This window comes from Ambystoma mexicanum, chromosome 6q (assembly GCF_040938575.1).
Source record: "Ambystoma mexicanum isolate Mex_15411 chromosome 6q, UKY_AmexF1_1, whole genome shotgun sequence".
Lineage (NCBI taxonomy): Eukaryota > Metazoa > Chordata > Amphibia > Caudata > Ambystomatidae > Ambystoma > Ambystoma mexicanum.
In genome coordinates this window covers 996,511,856-996,528,843 of record NC_090937.1, presented here as the reverse complement: position 1 = coordinate 996,528,843, position 16,988 = coordinate 996,511,856, and the positions used below count along the sequence as shown (strand labels likewise).

Genomic DNA, 16,988 nt, shown 5'->3' with positions numbered 1-16,988 from the left:
TCTACTATAGATTAATTCTTTGTAGATCAATCTCTAGTCCCATTATCCTCCGAAGTTCAGGTGAACTTCAATGATTGCAGTGATCATGGGAGCCTGATAGTTGATTTACTTCTGCCATCCAATAAATTGCTCACAGGGGGCCCATGCAATTTGAGAACTGTGAGACAAGGGTCAGGTGTCCGCTGGTCTCCAGCAAATATAAAATTCTTTCACGTCCAGCTATTGTCCACCCATGGAAACAAGTGGTCTTTAACGTTTCAAACTATGATACATTTCTGGAAGCCCTTCATGGTAGAGCCCATGATAGCCTGAGAAAGGGCCACTCTAAAAGAGAACATGTCCACATGTTTGACAAAGAGGTGGGCAAGGAAAAGTCCCTCATGAGGAAGTTGCTCAGAGAAACCCGTAACCTCGATGCCGATCAGTTGGAAAAAAATGCTAAGATTATACCCATCCGACAGAGATATAAAAATGTCTGTATTGCAAAAAAAAGCAGTACGCTCCAAAAAAGATGCTGAGCTGATGCTACACGTCCTGGTGAAAAGGGAACTCAGGGCTGTCTGGGCTCTCTTCTCTTTCCAGGACACTGTTTCAGTAACTGACCAACTGAACGGTATTTCAGAGGTCCAATGGGTACAATTTTTCTCCAAGCTATTTGGTCAAGGGGAAGAGGGACTCCTAGAACGACCTGAAGGGGATGGCATAAATGCTATCTCATGGGATCCGATCATTGACTATGAGAATGTATTAAATCTAATTATTAAAGCTAAGAACTCAAGGGCTCCCGGTCTGAATGGACTGACAAATAATACTTTGAAAGCGCTTCCAGAAATGTGGACCAATTTTCTAACCATGCTTTTCCAAAACGTAGTGAGGATTGGCACAATACCCATTAGTTGGCAGACTGCACACATTATTCCTATCTTTAAGAGAAGTCAGCGGAATCTTGTTAAAAACTATAGACCAATTGCACTGATCGATGCGGACTGTAAGCTATTTGCCTCTCTGCTAATCTCCGATGTTAATGAGTGGATTATGAAGAACCATATCTTAGATATATATCAGACAGGGTTTAGGGTTGGTCACTCTACCAACCTAAATGGTTTCATTTTAACTGCTCTCCAAGATTTAGCATGGAGTAAAAATGGGGGTCCTTTATATGTTGCCTCTATTGACCTGCCAATTGCGTTTGACTTGGTTATTAGTTCTTGACTCTGGGCTAAACCTTCCAAGTGGGGCCTCCCTGCAGGGTTACTGAAACTTATTATGGCTATGTATGAGAACTCAGGGATACGTGTACACCTGAATATGGAAGGGAATCTTTCTAGAAGAATAAGAACATGGATAGGTGTGAGACAGGGCTGCTCTCTGGCACCCTGTCTCTTCAACCTTTTTCTGGCAGATGCTGGTGAGTTTCTCAGGGATGCTGGGCTGGTGAGTGCTAAACTGGGAGATCTTAGGTTTTCGTGGTTGGCATATGCCGACGATTTCCTCCTGTTTGACCACACCAAAGTCGGACTACGAAGATTGATATATAAGTTTGAACAGTACACTGTAACTAATGGGTTAAAAATTAACCCAAGTAAAAACCGTATAATAGTATTTTCTAAAGGAAAAAAGGGGAAAAAAACTTGATTGGAAAATTGGAGGGGAACCGATTATAAGAGCCCAAAAAATTGTGTATCTAGGTTTTCTGATCCTAGAGCAACCTTCGGTCTCTGAACTTAGATGGTCATCAGACATAAGGCAATACCACTTATATCCCAGACCATTAAGCTGGACAAAAAATATGGCAGATTCTCCCTAAAACCAGCAGTAGATTTTTTTGAAGGGAAGGTCGTCCCAAAGTTGACGTATGGTATGGTACTCCACTAAATGGATAGACACACTTTTTGGGACACCCTTGAGGGCATCATTTGGAGAAAGGTGCTGAAATTGCCTAACAATATTCCAACTATGGCCATAAGGTCCGAATTGGGACCTGTGTCATTGAGAGCTAAATCCCTTTGGCGGGTCTTGGCTTTATTTCGTTCTTTGCTTTCCCCTAAAGAGGATTCCCTCTATGTAAATGTAGGCGAAATTCTTTTCTCCCAGGGATGTTTGGTTCGGAACACATGCCTTACTAAGTTCAGAGAACTCTGTTATAGGGCTCTGCTGGTTTTCTCTACGCACAGTGCAACATTAACAACTAATCCGGACAAGGTAAAAAAACTCCTTTATTCCCACGATTGGAATAGTACTATCAAAACATTTCACTCCTATTCCTCCCTTAGTGATCTAAAATTTTACCATAATAAAAGAGGAACTTTATCTTTCATTGTGACACAATTGCCAAATCGCTACTTTCGTTCCCTACTTTTAAAACTTAGATGGAATATTCTTCCTACTAAAGAAGTTCTGTATAGAAGGAATTTGATTAAAGAGACTAACACCCTTTGTCGATTCTGTCGCAGGCCAGGGGTTATAGAAACTGCTCGCCATCTGTTTCTAGATTGTGTTGAATTAAAGGGCTCCAGGGCGCTATACCTGGGGAAATTTAATACTCTAGGACTTCTGGGGGCAGATGACCATATTTGGTTAAGATGTCTATCTACTTCTAATGTTGTGGAGGGCTTGGCGGTTGCATGATTTATTAAATCTGTAGATCTTTATGCACCCCTGAATTGACCAGGGCCCACCTTCACTTTTAGAGCTTCTCTTGTTTCTAATCAGTCGGCATCCTCCCTTCCCCTGTAGCTTCTCTACTCAATCGGTTTACATTTTAAGTTTCTATTGTAGATTACGGGTGTTGGGAATGATTTGTGCTATGTATGAAATCTGGAATTCTTATTGTAACTTGATATTATGAATTTCTCTACTTTTGCACTGATTTTGTATAAATTTTGAATACATTCTGATATGTATTTTCTATGAATTTTATGGTTGTTGTTATTAAATGTAATTGTAAAGGTTTCATATGTAAACCATATACAAATTAAAAAAAAGAAAAGTCTCACTGGCTGTGGACAACACATCAAACGTGCAGAGGAGCAGGTTAATGAGATGGACGCAAGCATTCAGGTGTCAGCATAATAGCAAAAACAGGCCCTCTGACTTTTATTAGTTTGTGTAGACCAATAGTTATCACTACAAAACAAAACGTGTTCATGTAATATGAGAGTATGAGGTCTGGATGCCTAGACAGGAAGAGTGCCATCAGAAAGTGAGGCAAAAGTACATTTTCAGGGCAGACAGATAAGGAAAAGGGAACCCCATCTTGTTTGGAATCCTCAAGGACCCAGGTAGAGGAAAAACAATTATTTCAGCTGTAATACTGAATCAAGAAATGCTAATTTAGAAAAACATGTTTTCTGCCATGTGGCTTGAGACAATGCAGAAAGGGAGGCACCTACTATAATCAAGGAAATTACTTGTTTCAACGGGCAACCATGCCACAGCGCAGCACCCAAAGCAGTTAAAAGTACAATAGCAAAGGAAAACATTCACATTCTCACAAGTGGGAAGCATGAAGTGGGTCTAGGATAACATAAAAAAGAGAATATATTGGTTATCAGCACCCTGGGCAGGTGTGGATGCCAAACAGGTAGTTCAGATTGTGGGCTGAATCTCACAATCCAAGCCCATGTTCCGAACAAGCTTAATGATGCTCACACCTGCCCTATATGGTATTTCCCTCTCCTTGACGCCCCCACTACCGGCTCCCCTCCTTCCCTGCCTCCCACTTACCTCTAGATACTTCAGTGCCACAGTGCTGCTCTCCTCTCATGCCCCCATTGAAATGGAAGAGGGGCTTCACTTAGCGTCTTACTTGAATTTCCATGGCGACCATGTTGGGTGAGTATTTGTCTGAACAGGTTGCACGCTTGCCGCAACCCAGTGTAACAATTACAATGATATTAGCACGCTGCGACTTTAACCCGGGGTACCAATAGCAATGATTACCCTCTTCCAGAAGCTGTACTGGGTGGTAATGTCTCAGGGACCCTAGTTAAAGGACTTTGCTATGCTTGTCAGTAATAACTCGGGCATGGGCCAACCAGTAATTATTGCTTAATTAGTACATGTATTCCATTATAAACACCCTCTCCATCAATCGGTATGCAATCTATAATCTATGGTATATGCCTTGTTCCATACATTATGACTTAAGTAACAATCTGACAAATACCACAGTAAACAATTGTCTTTAGCTACATGAACGCAGAGTGGAGCATGTGATGTTCAATGTCCCAAATTAATGAACAGCGTTGAAACACAAAATGTGTAAACTTTATTATTGTTAGTTCCTTTTTTCATTAAATAAACATTAGAAGTTACTTGTGTGCGCTCATTTTCCACCACAATAAAAATATGTTCCTGTTAAATTGCACAACTCTACTATAGACCGTGGGAGCGTTCATTTTCGCTTGGGATAGCAACCCTTCCCCAACTTACAGCCATCGGCTTCTTCTTGGGCAACTATTTTTATTGCCTCATTATCTCACGACGATGACCCTTTCTGCAGTCTATAAGGCTTAATTACAGACCCATATATGGAAAACATCTAGTACATTACAGGTTCCTTCTCCGGCCATGTGTAAGGTCCCACAGAACTGCAACTCGAGGAGGTAGAGGCTGTTAGAGAGAGGTTACAATATGGTAATGGTTTTGAACATAGATATTGTGTGAGTAACAGAGGACTGAGAATATGCCATATCACCTGATAATGGTTGAAAAATGGGTCATACTGTTATCTATGTGGTACTGTGCTTAAATTCTAAGTAAAAAATGCAAACGAAAAATGCTCTCTTCTAATTTTCAGTAAAGATTATTTAAGACTCATAGTGGCTTCAGGTCACTTTCTCCCCAACATATTTCAACCAAGAGCTTTTTTCACTATGGAAATGCCTCAAATGCAGTCATTACTAAAGAGGGTGCACAGGGAAACCCTTTGTATCCTTTAATGAGCCATCATTCAGAAACAGATAACTTGATGGCAAGTTTCCTCATTGCATCCTCATTTGTACTGACCTGTAAACATCTAAGGACGGTGCCCTTCATTTTACTAGGCACATGCTCAGCACTGGCACAGAACGCAGCACAGGCATGACACAACCTTTTTCAGAAGAAACTGGTGTAGGAATTTCTAAAAGTAACAAATGCTGCACATGCCGAACATTGTCACTGAATCTATCATTTGTGTTGAAATTTTTCACACTCTAGAAGAGATTTACATCTGTCAATTTACAAAATGACAGATGTAAATCCACAGCTAAGAAAATAGAAACTGTATTTGTACGCCAAAGAATCTTGTATGGGAGAACATGTCTCGCTCCATCCACGAGTCCAACAAACATAGGCCGGAGAATGTCCAGGGGGCGTCTTTTGAGAATATTCAGGCAGCCTGGTTACTTGACCCAATGGCTACTTTTAATTTCTGACGAAAGGCTTTCACACGTTCCTTCTGATCCGGCCAAACCAAAATGCAGGTTGATTTGAACATTCCTCTTCTTAAGCATATGCTCTGATGCAGCTTGTAGTCTGGAATGTCATCAAGGAAAACGAGTATGATGGAATCCCGGCTTTGCACAACCGCCTGGTGTACAGCATGATGCACCTTGAACCTTAATCAAAAGCATAATGAACGATTAGTAGTCACCATTAAACAGTGCTCATATAATACAGATATTAGCTTGTTTCTATATCTCAGTACAGGCAACCATTTCGTTTAAAATGATCAACTGTTTAGCTTTTTTGCAAAGTTAATTGTAACCAGAGAGCAAAAGTGAGTTCACCTTGCCTTGGTGTTCCTAGAGTAAATAAAACACACATACACCCTTCCGCCACACGTCGTGCATAAAGTTAATAAAGGCCCTTTCACACAAGGATTGGTGTAACCTTTGATCAGAACTGGCAGATGCAACATGTTTTGTATTGCTATGAATGCACATCAGTGCTGCTTTTGTGTTTAACCACCTTGCTTTTTTTTAAACCTTTAACTTACCTAAAAGAAAAAAGAAAAAGGTAAACACAGTCTTCCATTCTGTACGACACGCCTCTCAGAATGGGTGGGCTTGAATATCTCTATAACAGGGGAGACCACCAGGGCTTCTGCATTGCCCACAAATCACTACACGAACAAGGAGCCGAATTCCTCCAAGCCAAGATCAACCGCTACCAACTGGGAAAAAACTTAAAATGAAGCAACAACTTCCAAACAATACAAAACATGAAAATTCTGGGGAACTGCATTCTCACGTCTAATTGCCAATCAATGAAACTCAATCCTGAAGGAGATAAGATTGACAGAAGACCACCTCACATTCAGAAAACATTTGAAAACATGGCTATTCAGCTCTCAGTGCTGCTAGCAATATCACCAGGGACCAGAGATAATCCAATGACGGATTCTGGATCCAAATATAAAACAAACACACTGCACCAACCACTAACCTTCCCAGCTCCTCTCCAGCATACCCCACACATACCTCACATGATCTAACGGATCAGTCTCACCCCACACAAACACACAACCACCATAAAAACAAACTGCTGCAAACAAACATCCCAGTCACTGGACGTTGCCCTTTCTAGACACAATAACCCCAGTGTGCACAATCGAAACACACCTAGAAAACCGACACACCAGGCTGTTCCTGGTTCTACACACACCAATTGAAAAGCACAACCTCTTTCCTACTTCCTCTTCCCTCACTAACTTTCCTAATTCACTTTCTTACAGAACCACATGAGCACCTCAAGGCCATACTAATGGTAACAGTGCACAGAATAAGTCAACTTAACATAACATATTAACTCTTAACCCTGCTAGACAGATGTTTACTCCCTTTCACACTGGTGGACCATTGGTATGGTCCCCTGCTGACTGTAAGAGAAGGTTTGCCATCTAAGGGAGTAGCAGTGAGGGGATATCGGAGCATTTGAGGAACATCCTATAGGGATTTTGTCAGAAAATATCCAACAAGTAAGAAACAGACCTTCACCAGAGGAAAGAGAAAGTAGTGTCTGCCCAAGCCCCGGGCACCTTGGTGCATGATGCTGGGGTGAAGAAACCAGGGTGAGGCTGACACGTTGCTCCACAACGAAAAGAGGATGCCCTCTATTCTGCGTGATTCTATGTACAAGTGAGGCATGGAGAACCATACTATAACTTGCTGGCTGCCCTCAACCTTCAGTGCACAACAGATACGTACCTTCAACTTGGGTTATTATGCTCCGGAAGTGATATGATATGATATAAGTCACTTATAACTCGCCTGTACACAAGTGTTTCTAGGCTGGACATGACTAGGAGGATAGCTATGGGGCAATGCGCTCGCCTTGGAAGCAAGATGACGCTGAGCAAAGAGGTTCGAACCCCGGGTCCGTGCTTAGAAACCTCTGGGTATTAAGCGTGTTATAAGTAACCCATTGCATAACATTACAAGTAGGGGGAAACAGAAGTAGGACAAAAAACAACAATCGTACTAGGCCTTGTGTCATTCTGACCGCGCAAGTGTGGGGAAGAGGGATGGGTGAAGTGCCATGGGGGCGGGTGGGAGGGAGAAGTGCCGGTAACCCAATAAGTGCTGCTGGAGGGTGGCTCATAAGTGCAGAGAGAAGGAACTGTAGGGTTGCAGATACAGAACCTTAAGTGCTGGGGGAACCTGGAGGCAGTGCAAGGGCAACTGGACATGCAGTAGCCTGGGCCCAAGTTCAGTGGGTGGCCAGTTGACCAGTGCGCGGAACTGTCAGAGACCTCAGCAGGGGAAAGGAAGAAAGAAAGCGAAAAGGAAGGTCTTGAGTTGCATCAGGAAATGGAGGTGGTTTTCTCAAGTTTTAGAGAGGCTGGGAGGCTGTTCCAGAGGGAGGCCCCAGCCGAGGAAAGAGATCTGCTCCCCACTCTGCTTGGAGAAGAATCTGACCCTCTGTGTTAGAGGTGAATGAGCAGAGAGCTTGAGAAGGAAGGTATTTAGGAAATTAAAGTTAGAGGTAGTGCAGTCCCGGGCCCCAGAAAGCCTTGTGGACGATGCAAAGGGTCTTGAACTTGATCCTTGCAGCCACAGGGAGCCAGTGCAGAGATTTCAGAGCTGGAGTGATACAATCCCTGGGCTTGAACCAAGGACAAGTTTTGCAGTCCTGTTCTGGATAAATTGTAAAGGTCGAAGAGTAGAGACAGGCAGATTTAGAAAGAGGCTGTTGCAATTGTCCAGCCTAGAGAGGACCAGGGCTCTGGAGACGGTGAGCTTCTGGGGCAAAGTGAGAAAAGGCAGAATACCTCTGAGGAGGTGCAGCTGACAGTGTCACTTCTTAGAGATGTTGGAGATGTGAGGAGAGAAAGAGAGTTTGGAGTCAAAGATGACAGGAAGGAGCAGGAAGAGAGCCCAGGGTGGGCGGCGAGAGAGAGAGAGGAAAGGAAGGAGTAGGTGTCCCGATGAGGAGGATCTCGGTCTTACTGGCATTAAGGCAGAGATCATTGGCAGCACACCATTCCTGAATTGCAACCAGACATACGAGAGAAGGAGCACAGGTGGCTGAGGGGAGCTGAAGGAGTGCTGGGTGTCGTCCGCATAATACTTAAAGTTAAAGCAGAATGTGCCGATGCGGTGGGCAGGAGGTGCCAGGTAGTGGTTGAAAAGCCAGGGAGAAAGGTTAGACCCCTGGGGAACGCCACAAGCAGATAGAGACAGAAGAGAGGAAAGACCCCAGGTTAACCTTGGAGGGTCAATCAGTGATACCCAGGTTGTCACAGAGGCAATTGAGCAGGATGGCAAGGTTGACCATATCAAAGGCAGAGGATAGATCAAGGTGAATGAGGACAGAAGGAAGATTAGAGTCAAGATTATAGAGCAAGTGTTCAGGAGAGCAGTTCCCATGCTTCTGGCAGCTCTGAAACCAGACTGTTGGTCATGGAGATTACCAACAGATTCAGTATGCAGATTATGCTGTGAGATGGCCAGCTTTTCTAGGAGTTTGCCCAGGAACGGAGTGATGTAGATCGGGCGATAGTTACCCGGACAGGAAGAATCAGCAGAGGGGTTCTTTAGAAGGGGGTGAACAAGGAGTGCTTAAGGTGTGATTGCAGAAATCATCCAAGGCTGGAGAAAGGGTGTCAATGTGGTCCTTGATGGTTCTGAATGAGCAGGGGAGAACCTGCTTTGACAAGACTTTCATAGATCAGACTTGTCTAGAAACATCGTCAGGGGTGAACAAGGGAAAGGAGGAGGAGAGACGGCCAAAGACGGGCCAGGGGTGGTAGAGGAGGAGCAAGAGCAGGAGGTAGAGGAAGAGAGTGGGCAGGATGTCCTGAGTTTTAGTGGTGAAATAAGAAGCCAGACCCGTGCAGAGGGCCAGGGAGAGAACAGGAGAGGAAGAGACTGCAACAGGATTGGCAAGCTCCTCACAGATTTTGAAAAGTTCGGCCGAGTTGTTAGATGCTGCAGGGAAGCGGGCTTGTGTGTAGGCTTTCTTCTTAGAGTTGACAGAGAGTCTGTACTGCAGCAGCCTAGTTTGTCAGAGGATGCATCTGAGGCCCTCCACTTCCTCTTAGCTGCCCTATATTTGAGTGTGACAAGGTCGGAATCATACCAAGAGTTGCACTTCGGTGTGGGCTTCAAATGGATCCTCATGACAGGGGTAAGGATGTCAAGAGTGTTAGAGATTGAGAGATGAAGGTTAGAGAGGGCTGTGTCAGAGTGTGAGTCAGCCAAAGGTGTAGGGGCAGGAGAAAGTAGCAGCAAAAGCCTCAACTGCTTCATAGGCCGGATGACCGAGAAGGTAGGTGGTAGTGCTGTGGTTGGCTTGACCTGAGGGGTAGAGAGCGATAGGTGGGATGAAAGGAGAAAGTAGTTGCTCCAAGACAGAGGAGTGGTGAGAGGGTTAGAGAGGGGGAGGTCTGAGGAGATCAGACCATCCAGGGTATGCCCTGCACAGTGAGTCGGGCCAGAGGGAAGAATAGAGAGAGAGTCACAGAGGTTGCGAAAGAGCCCCAAAGAGGGGCTAGTAGCATCCAGGTAGATGTTCAGGTCTCTGAGGAGGAGAAGTTGAGAGGTAGAGGCAAGGAGGGAGGAGCAGAGGTCAGTCCAGTCAGAGAGGAAAAGGGTGACCTGGCCAGGCGGCCTGTAGATAGTGGCCACAGTGAGAGAGAGGCCAAGAGAGATAGAAAGCCTAAAGACCAGGCATTCAAAGGAGTTGTCCTGCGTTAGAATGACAGAAGCAGGGATCCACTCTGGGAAAATCAAGGCTACATTCCTGCCGGGACGGTTGGTTCTGGGTTCGGAGAGGATCTTGTAGCCATCAGGAAGGAGAGTGTCAAAAATAAGTAACAGAGCTGGCCATGAACCAAGTCTCGGTGAGACCGAGTACATCCAAATCAAGCTCTTCCAGGAGACGGCAGATGTCAGAGGAATGTTTGATAGTGGAGCGAGAGTTCAGAGTAGCGATGTGGAACAGGTTGCCACCTTTGAAGGACTTCTGTGTTGGGGTATAGGCCAGAGGTATGCCCTGAGGAAGTGTTGGAGGCGCCCGAGGATGGGCATAGGAGGAAATAAGAGATGGCAGAGTAGTCAGAGAGGAAGAAGAGAGTGCCAGAGAGGTGGTGGAGGAAGGATGCGGCAGAGGAGCCAGAGAGGGGTAAGTAGGAATAGCAGGAGAAGAAAGCTAGTTGATAGCTAGCGGGAACGGTCTATCAAAAAGGAGGAGATTGGCCTGAGGGTCCTGGACCGAGACAGTGGCCTTCATTCCGAGGTTGGTGCTAGGCATGGCGCTATTAGCGCCATGACTAGCACCATGCTGGTACCGTGTCCGCCCTCGTTCAATGGGGATTTACTGGTCTAGTCCGACCTTTGCGGGACCGGTAAATCCCCATTGAAAATGTCAATCCCCATTCCCATTTGAGCCCGCATAGGGCTCAATCGGAATGGGGAGGGTGCTAATAACGGTACCGTAAATTACGGTACCGTTATTAGCTCTGAAGTCCCTTTGCAGATCCCGTCCATAACGCCTGGTAAAAGCAGGCGTTAAGGACGAGGCCGCAAAGGGAACTCGTAGTAGGGCGCAAAGGGTTTACCAGCACTGATGTCCTTGACGGTGCCCGGTATCCCTTTGCGTGCTACTCGGAATGACCCCCAGTGCCATTTAAGTAGACATTAATGATAGTCTTAGAGAAGTGGAAGGGGGCTGGGAGGGCCTCCCATCGGGTGCCACCATTAATGGTAGAAGAGGAAAAAGGAGAGAGAACAGAGAACATATGGGGGGTCTATAGGCCTGGAGAGGGAACAACAAAGAGGATGTTGGTAAGGGGTGGTCCAGAGGATGCACTGTTGTAGGTATCACTGATAGGGAGGCCTGGGTTTGAGCTTCTTCCTGCCAGACTTAGTGTGAGGGATAGGATAGTTGATAGAATAGCAGTTAATGAAGATAGGTGAGACAGATAGCATCATAGAAGGTGCAGGCAGAAAGAGGGGCGGGGGGAGAGAGGAGCCAAGGCTCGGGGCTGGGAGGGAGTAGAGCTGGGGGCAGAAATACAAAGTACCTGCCTCCTTCCACAGTTATAAGAAGGCAAGGTGCACCCAGGATACCGCCCAGCTGCAGCATCTGAGTGGGATGAAAGAAGAGACTGCTCAAGTGGTCCCAGGTGTCCGTAGGGAGAGTTGCACACGTGAGAGGCGCATTGTCCGTGCTTTGCTGATGTATCCGCTCCTGCCCTTGCCGGTACCCATGTCAGTGCACCTCTGATAGGGTATAGAAAAGATGGACAAAACTGCACGCAGCCCCAGTGTCCAGAGGCCTACCACCTGCAAGAGCACTACGTGAGCTAAGAAAAAAAGTAGTCCATGTCTGTGTATCGGGTGCAAGATGCCTGGGGAAAAGTAAAATATCCAAAATGTTTGGGTTGTTCCTGAGCCGCACCATGCATTAACATGCTGGGAACTAGAGTGACCCACTCTCCTCACAGAAAGGAAAAAAATGGTCAAGATTGGTTGTTCCCGGGAGACTCTGGCATACTCCCATGGGGAAGGAAAAATACCAGTGTGGCATGGTGCAGCCCACTCCACTCTGGGAGCTGTGACAAATCCCAGGGTATTGTCACTGCTCCCATGGGTTGAGCCCCTTCCCATGAGGCCAGTGAGGTCAGGCTGCTACCCGACAGTCCCACTGGGGGGGGGGGTCGGTTGAACTCAATGGGAGGATCTCATGGGAGGGAAACCACCTATGGGACCAGTGACAACTATCAGGGGAGAACACAGTATTCCCACCCTCAAACCCTACCTCCCTCATCCTCCCTAACTTAAAACCACCTCTATGTTTCTGCAGGCTAGAGGACTCCATCCTCATAAGACATACTGAGACAAAGAAGAGTAGGGACTACCCATACAGAGTACAATAAGGAACTGAGAAGAGGAGGCTCCCACCTAACCCTGTGAAGAGTAATAAGGATAAAACTGGGATGAAGAAGATCTGCAGAGGAATAAAGAGCACAATGCGGAGCCAAGATATGCGTTCCATTCAATATGGACATTTCAAATACATAAAAGGGGAGAAGGACTGAAAGGTGTGCCTGATCCATCCTGGATGAGCCGTGAGAGCCAGCATGGCTCAGAAGGGAAGAAGGCAGACAGGGACGCAGAACAAGAAGCGGGGAGCTCCAGGGCCAGTCCAGAGTGGGAGAACCACTTGACAGCCCCTCCAAGAGAAGCTCCATGCGTTCCTTATCAACCGACAGCACAAGAAGGGAGAACTGCACACCCACAGAAAGTTTGCTGCTGCGGAGGTGTCACAGCAAGTAGGCAGACCACAAGAGTCGGGGAAGCCCAACAGCTCGTTACAGATGCCTGGGAAGACCCAGGATGATCGAGGACCACGAGAGAGGGTACACTCATCGCTGGGAGGGTACTGGGGAACCGAGAAGGTGGTGGAGAGCCCAAAAAGGGGGAGAGCAAACAAGAAATAATGGGTCTGTAACCCTGATCAAGGGAAGAAACATCATAATCTTTTGGGTCGCATGATAGCACTTGGCCGGAGAGTGAACCAAGTCTATCAGAACAGAAAGCCACACAAGAGAAGCGAGAATGGGACCCGCACCCAAAAGAAAACCAAGAATACAGGGTCTGGGGCCCTAACCCAGGGAAAGAGACATATTCATACCTTGGGGTGCACGATAGTACAAACCAAGTCTATGGGCCTCATTACAAGGGTGGCGCTCCCGTGGATTACGGGAGCGCCGATTACGAGGTTCCCTTTGCGGGACCCTGTAAGGACGCCTGGTGAAACCAGGCGTCCTTTCCGGGTCCCGCGAGGGGAAGAGGGAGGTAATAATGGGCCAATTGTGATGTGCCCATTATTACCTCCCTCCCCATTCTCATTGAGCCCTATGGGGGCTCAAATGGGAATGGGGATGGGTTCCTGCAAGGAGGAATTACCGGGTCCTCCTATGTCGGAATGATCCGGTAAGTCCTCATTGCAGGAACCCGGTATTGGAGCCCGGTATGGAGGTAGCCATGGCGCTAATAGCACCATGGCTACCTCCATACTCGTAATGAGGCCCTATGAAGAATGAAAGTCACATGAGGAAAGCAAGGGGAAGGGATACATTCCCCCGCCAATATTGAACTTTTCGAGGAGCTTGAGAAAGGTTAGGGGAAGCAAGACATTCCCACAGCAAACACTGTGTTATTTAGGAAGCCTGGGAAAGGCCAGGGTAAGGGAGGCATTCCTCAAAAGAGCCTTGAGTAACCCAAAAAATCTGAGGAAGGTTACAGGGAGAAAATCATCCCCCTAACACCATGAACTGTGACCAGAGGGGAGGGAGTCATCCCCGTGGTCAAAAAAGCTGAAGAATCATATATTCCGGAAACATCATAGTGAAGACAACTTTGATAGAGAAGGAACACAGATTGTGTACTATGTATTAAGAAACTCATAGAAGCTGGAAATTTATGTTACTTTCGAACGAGACTACAACCTGAGGGGAGACGTCCTCAATATTGAGCTGTTGAAAAAAAACCAGTTATTTTGTTCTGTTCTGTTCTTTGACACAGGGCTGTGGACTCTTTATTTTGGACATCCTTACAGATTCCATAGAACTTTTAGTTGAGGCAGGGAAACCCCTCTTAGTGTTTGGGACAGTTAGGGCTTTTCCTCCTTTAATTTCACCTAATACTAATTTTTGCCAATCAATGTGCCACCATTGTGTCAGACTAAAATGATACCAGGAGAAAAAACAAATAGGGGACACACAAATACTTTAAGAATTTCTTTTGGCTCCCTGCCAGGAGCAGTCTGCATGTGCCCCATAGCCTTGTAAGATGACTGGGAGAAACAAAAAGCCCACCAACCTGGGGCTCTCCTGCCGAGACTTACTCAGTCGAGGTCTGCAAGGCACTGCTTTTAAATATAACCAAAGGAGATGGATGCAGCTCCAGCCCCTCTGGCGTCTTCAAGCCCATGTATAGAAAAGTAATATATTACCTGAAATCTGCAAAGTGCCCCTCAGACACTTCAAAAGGAAAACAAACACATGCAGCAATAATAGAAAGGAAGGGACACATTTCACAAAGTACTTTTCTCCAGGCAGTGAGGAAAAAAAGTACCTACTGTGAAGGGGCAAGAAATAAAAACAGCTTTACTGCCAATCCTTGATGGGAATATTGGTTGCATATGCACCTGATCAGAGGTAGAGGAGCCCGCATTGTGGTAAAACACCTCCCGGGCGGTAGGAAGAAGAAGAAAAGGTTATTCAACTGTAAAAAAAAAATGCAACCTGAGTGCCAATTACATAATATAACATGATCCCAAGGAAGAAACAAAGCACACACGTCAACCCCAATGTCACCCATTCTCTGCATGGGCGACTTAGGAAAAAGGAAACCAAATAAAGACATATACCAACACTAATGTCTCCCATGGTTTGCAGAGCATTTCAAGTGAGAAAAAGGGAAAGAAAAAAAGGAGAGTAAACACCAGTCAAGCACAGTTCCATCTCCAGTTTTACAGGGAAAACAAGAAAGGAAAATCACTAAGGATTAAAGTATGACAAAAGTAGATATAGAGCAATGCCAATGTCATCCGTGGTATGCACGACAGGGCGAGTGTCTCAGAAAAGAAAAATTAAAAGGAAGCAAACGGAAAGAAGCGAAAACCCATCACTACACAGACTTGTCCTGTTTCTGCCCAGCTTTTCTCTCTTTCTCTCTGCTATCCCAGTCTCTTGAAGTTTTCCTGTTTGTTCCTTGCCTGCGATATTACCAGACTTCAGTCCATAGTTCTAGTGCCTGTTCATAAGTACTCTGAGGTTCCTGAACCCCTCGTATTCACTGTGTTGGCAGCGACCTATCTTGTCCGAGTCCTTTGCCTTGGGTGTCCTGCTATTCCAGTCTCTGCTTTGTACTTTGTTTCTGTAACCTGTCCTGTACCTGGTTATTTCTTTCTACACTGCTTTCCGCCTGTTTTACATCTTGGTCCACTGTTGTGCCTCCTCTCTATATCCGTATACAGTGTGACCCCAGCGTTGGTCTCCATTAAGATCAGATAAGGGAAAGACTTCTATTGCATTTGTCTAGTCCGTTGGTGTCTTACCTGCCTCAGTATATGATCTCCAGTTTCAACCTTTCACTGAGTACAACAGTCTCTTCGGCACGCCTAACTCGTGACGCTGCTGTATGACAGTTGTTCAGAGTAATCTGCTGGTACCAATCTCAAGGGCTTTCCCTAATCCCTGGAGACCCTTTATCATATTCCAGTACACCCTTTATTCTGATCAAACCGTGTTGCCCAGTGTATTTGCTTGCCTTTGCTTTCTATGTCTATTTCTGTTGTGCCTTCGCTCGATATCTGTTTACAGTGTGACCCCTGGGTTTGGCTCTGTTCAGCTCAGAAAGGGAAAGACTTCTATTGCCTTCCTGTAGTCCGTTGGAGTTGTACGTGCCTCAGTATATGGTCTCCAGTTTCACCCTTTCACAGAGTACAACAGTCTCTTCGCCATGCCTAACTCATGACACTGCTGTATGACAGTTGTTCAGAGTAATCTGCTGGTACAAATCCCAAGGGCTTTCCCTAATCCCTGGAGACCCTTTATCATATTCCAGCACACCCTTTATTCCGATTAATCCGTGTTGCACAGTATATTTGCTTGCCTTTGCTTTCTCTGCGTCTCTTTGCTTACAGCCAGCTCCTGTCCTGTAGCTCTGTCATGGCCACAGGGCAAGAACCACAACTGACATCACTTAAAGGGTCCAGTTGAAAGGCACCAGGCTCATGAGAAAGTGTGCTCTGCACACTTTTTTCCTAGTGCACGTGCCATTTCATCTCTTGTTGAGCCCCCACGTGCACCCAGGCCGGGCGTGGCCATAGGAATGCATTGGGCTACACCTACAGCAATTTCTGGGAGTGGCAGGGTGCAGCCATCAAGCAGATGCAAAGGGGCGTGGCTGGGACCAGTCTATTTAAGCCTGCCCCGCCCGCATGCCAGCGCTTCGCGTTAATCTGCTCATGCAGCGTAACGCTCACCGCCGCATGGAGCGCTTCTTACCTGTTTCCAGCAAACCATTGCTGAAGCGCCTCTTACCTGTTTCCAGCAAACCATCGCTGAAGTGCATCTTACCCGTTTCACAGCAAAACCATTTTTGAAGCGCATCTTACCTGTTTCCAGCAAATCCATCACTCGAGACGCATCCTATTTTCGCCTGAAGCGCATCTTACCTGCTTTCAGCAACACCATCTACCATCGCCTAGAGCGCACCCACCTGACTCCAGCAATACTACCGCCTGCAGCGCAATACTACCACCTGCAGCGCTCCTTACCTGTTCCGGAGTTCAAATACTTACACCGGAGCGCTCCTCGGCCAGCATCCTCGCAGCTACAGTCATCCATCACCCGTCGACAGGTCTTCGGACAGCTGCTCCTCGTCAGGCGTCGCCAGGCCATCCCTGCAGAAGAAAAGGATAATTAAGGTTAGAAGCCACATATAGACAATTCACTAAGGTTGCGCGCTACATGACCCTTGCGCTCA

The 16,988-nt window shown here is 46.3% G+C and overlaps 1 protein-coding gene across 2 annotated transcripts in view; it reads right to left on the bottom strand.

Annotated features, from left to right (window-relative positions):
* Positions 1-4,247: 4,247 nt before the first annotated feature.
* TLR3 (toll like receptor 3) overlaps positions 4,248-16,988 on the bottom strand; it is a 531,454-nt gene continuing 518,713 nt past the window's right edge. For both annotated transcript variants that reach the window (XM_069631540.1, XM_069631539.1), the window contains exon 5: positions 4,248-5,603. In XM_069631540.1, the coding sequence (XP_069487641.1) occupies positions 5,375-5,603 (229 nt within the window). In that variant the 3' untranslated portion in view covers positions 4,248-5,374. The remainder of the gene's footprint in view (positions 5,604-16,988) is intronic.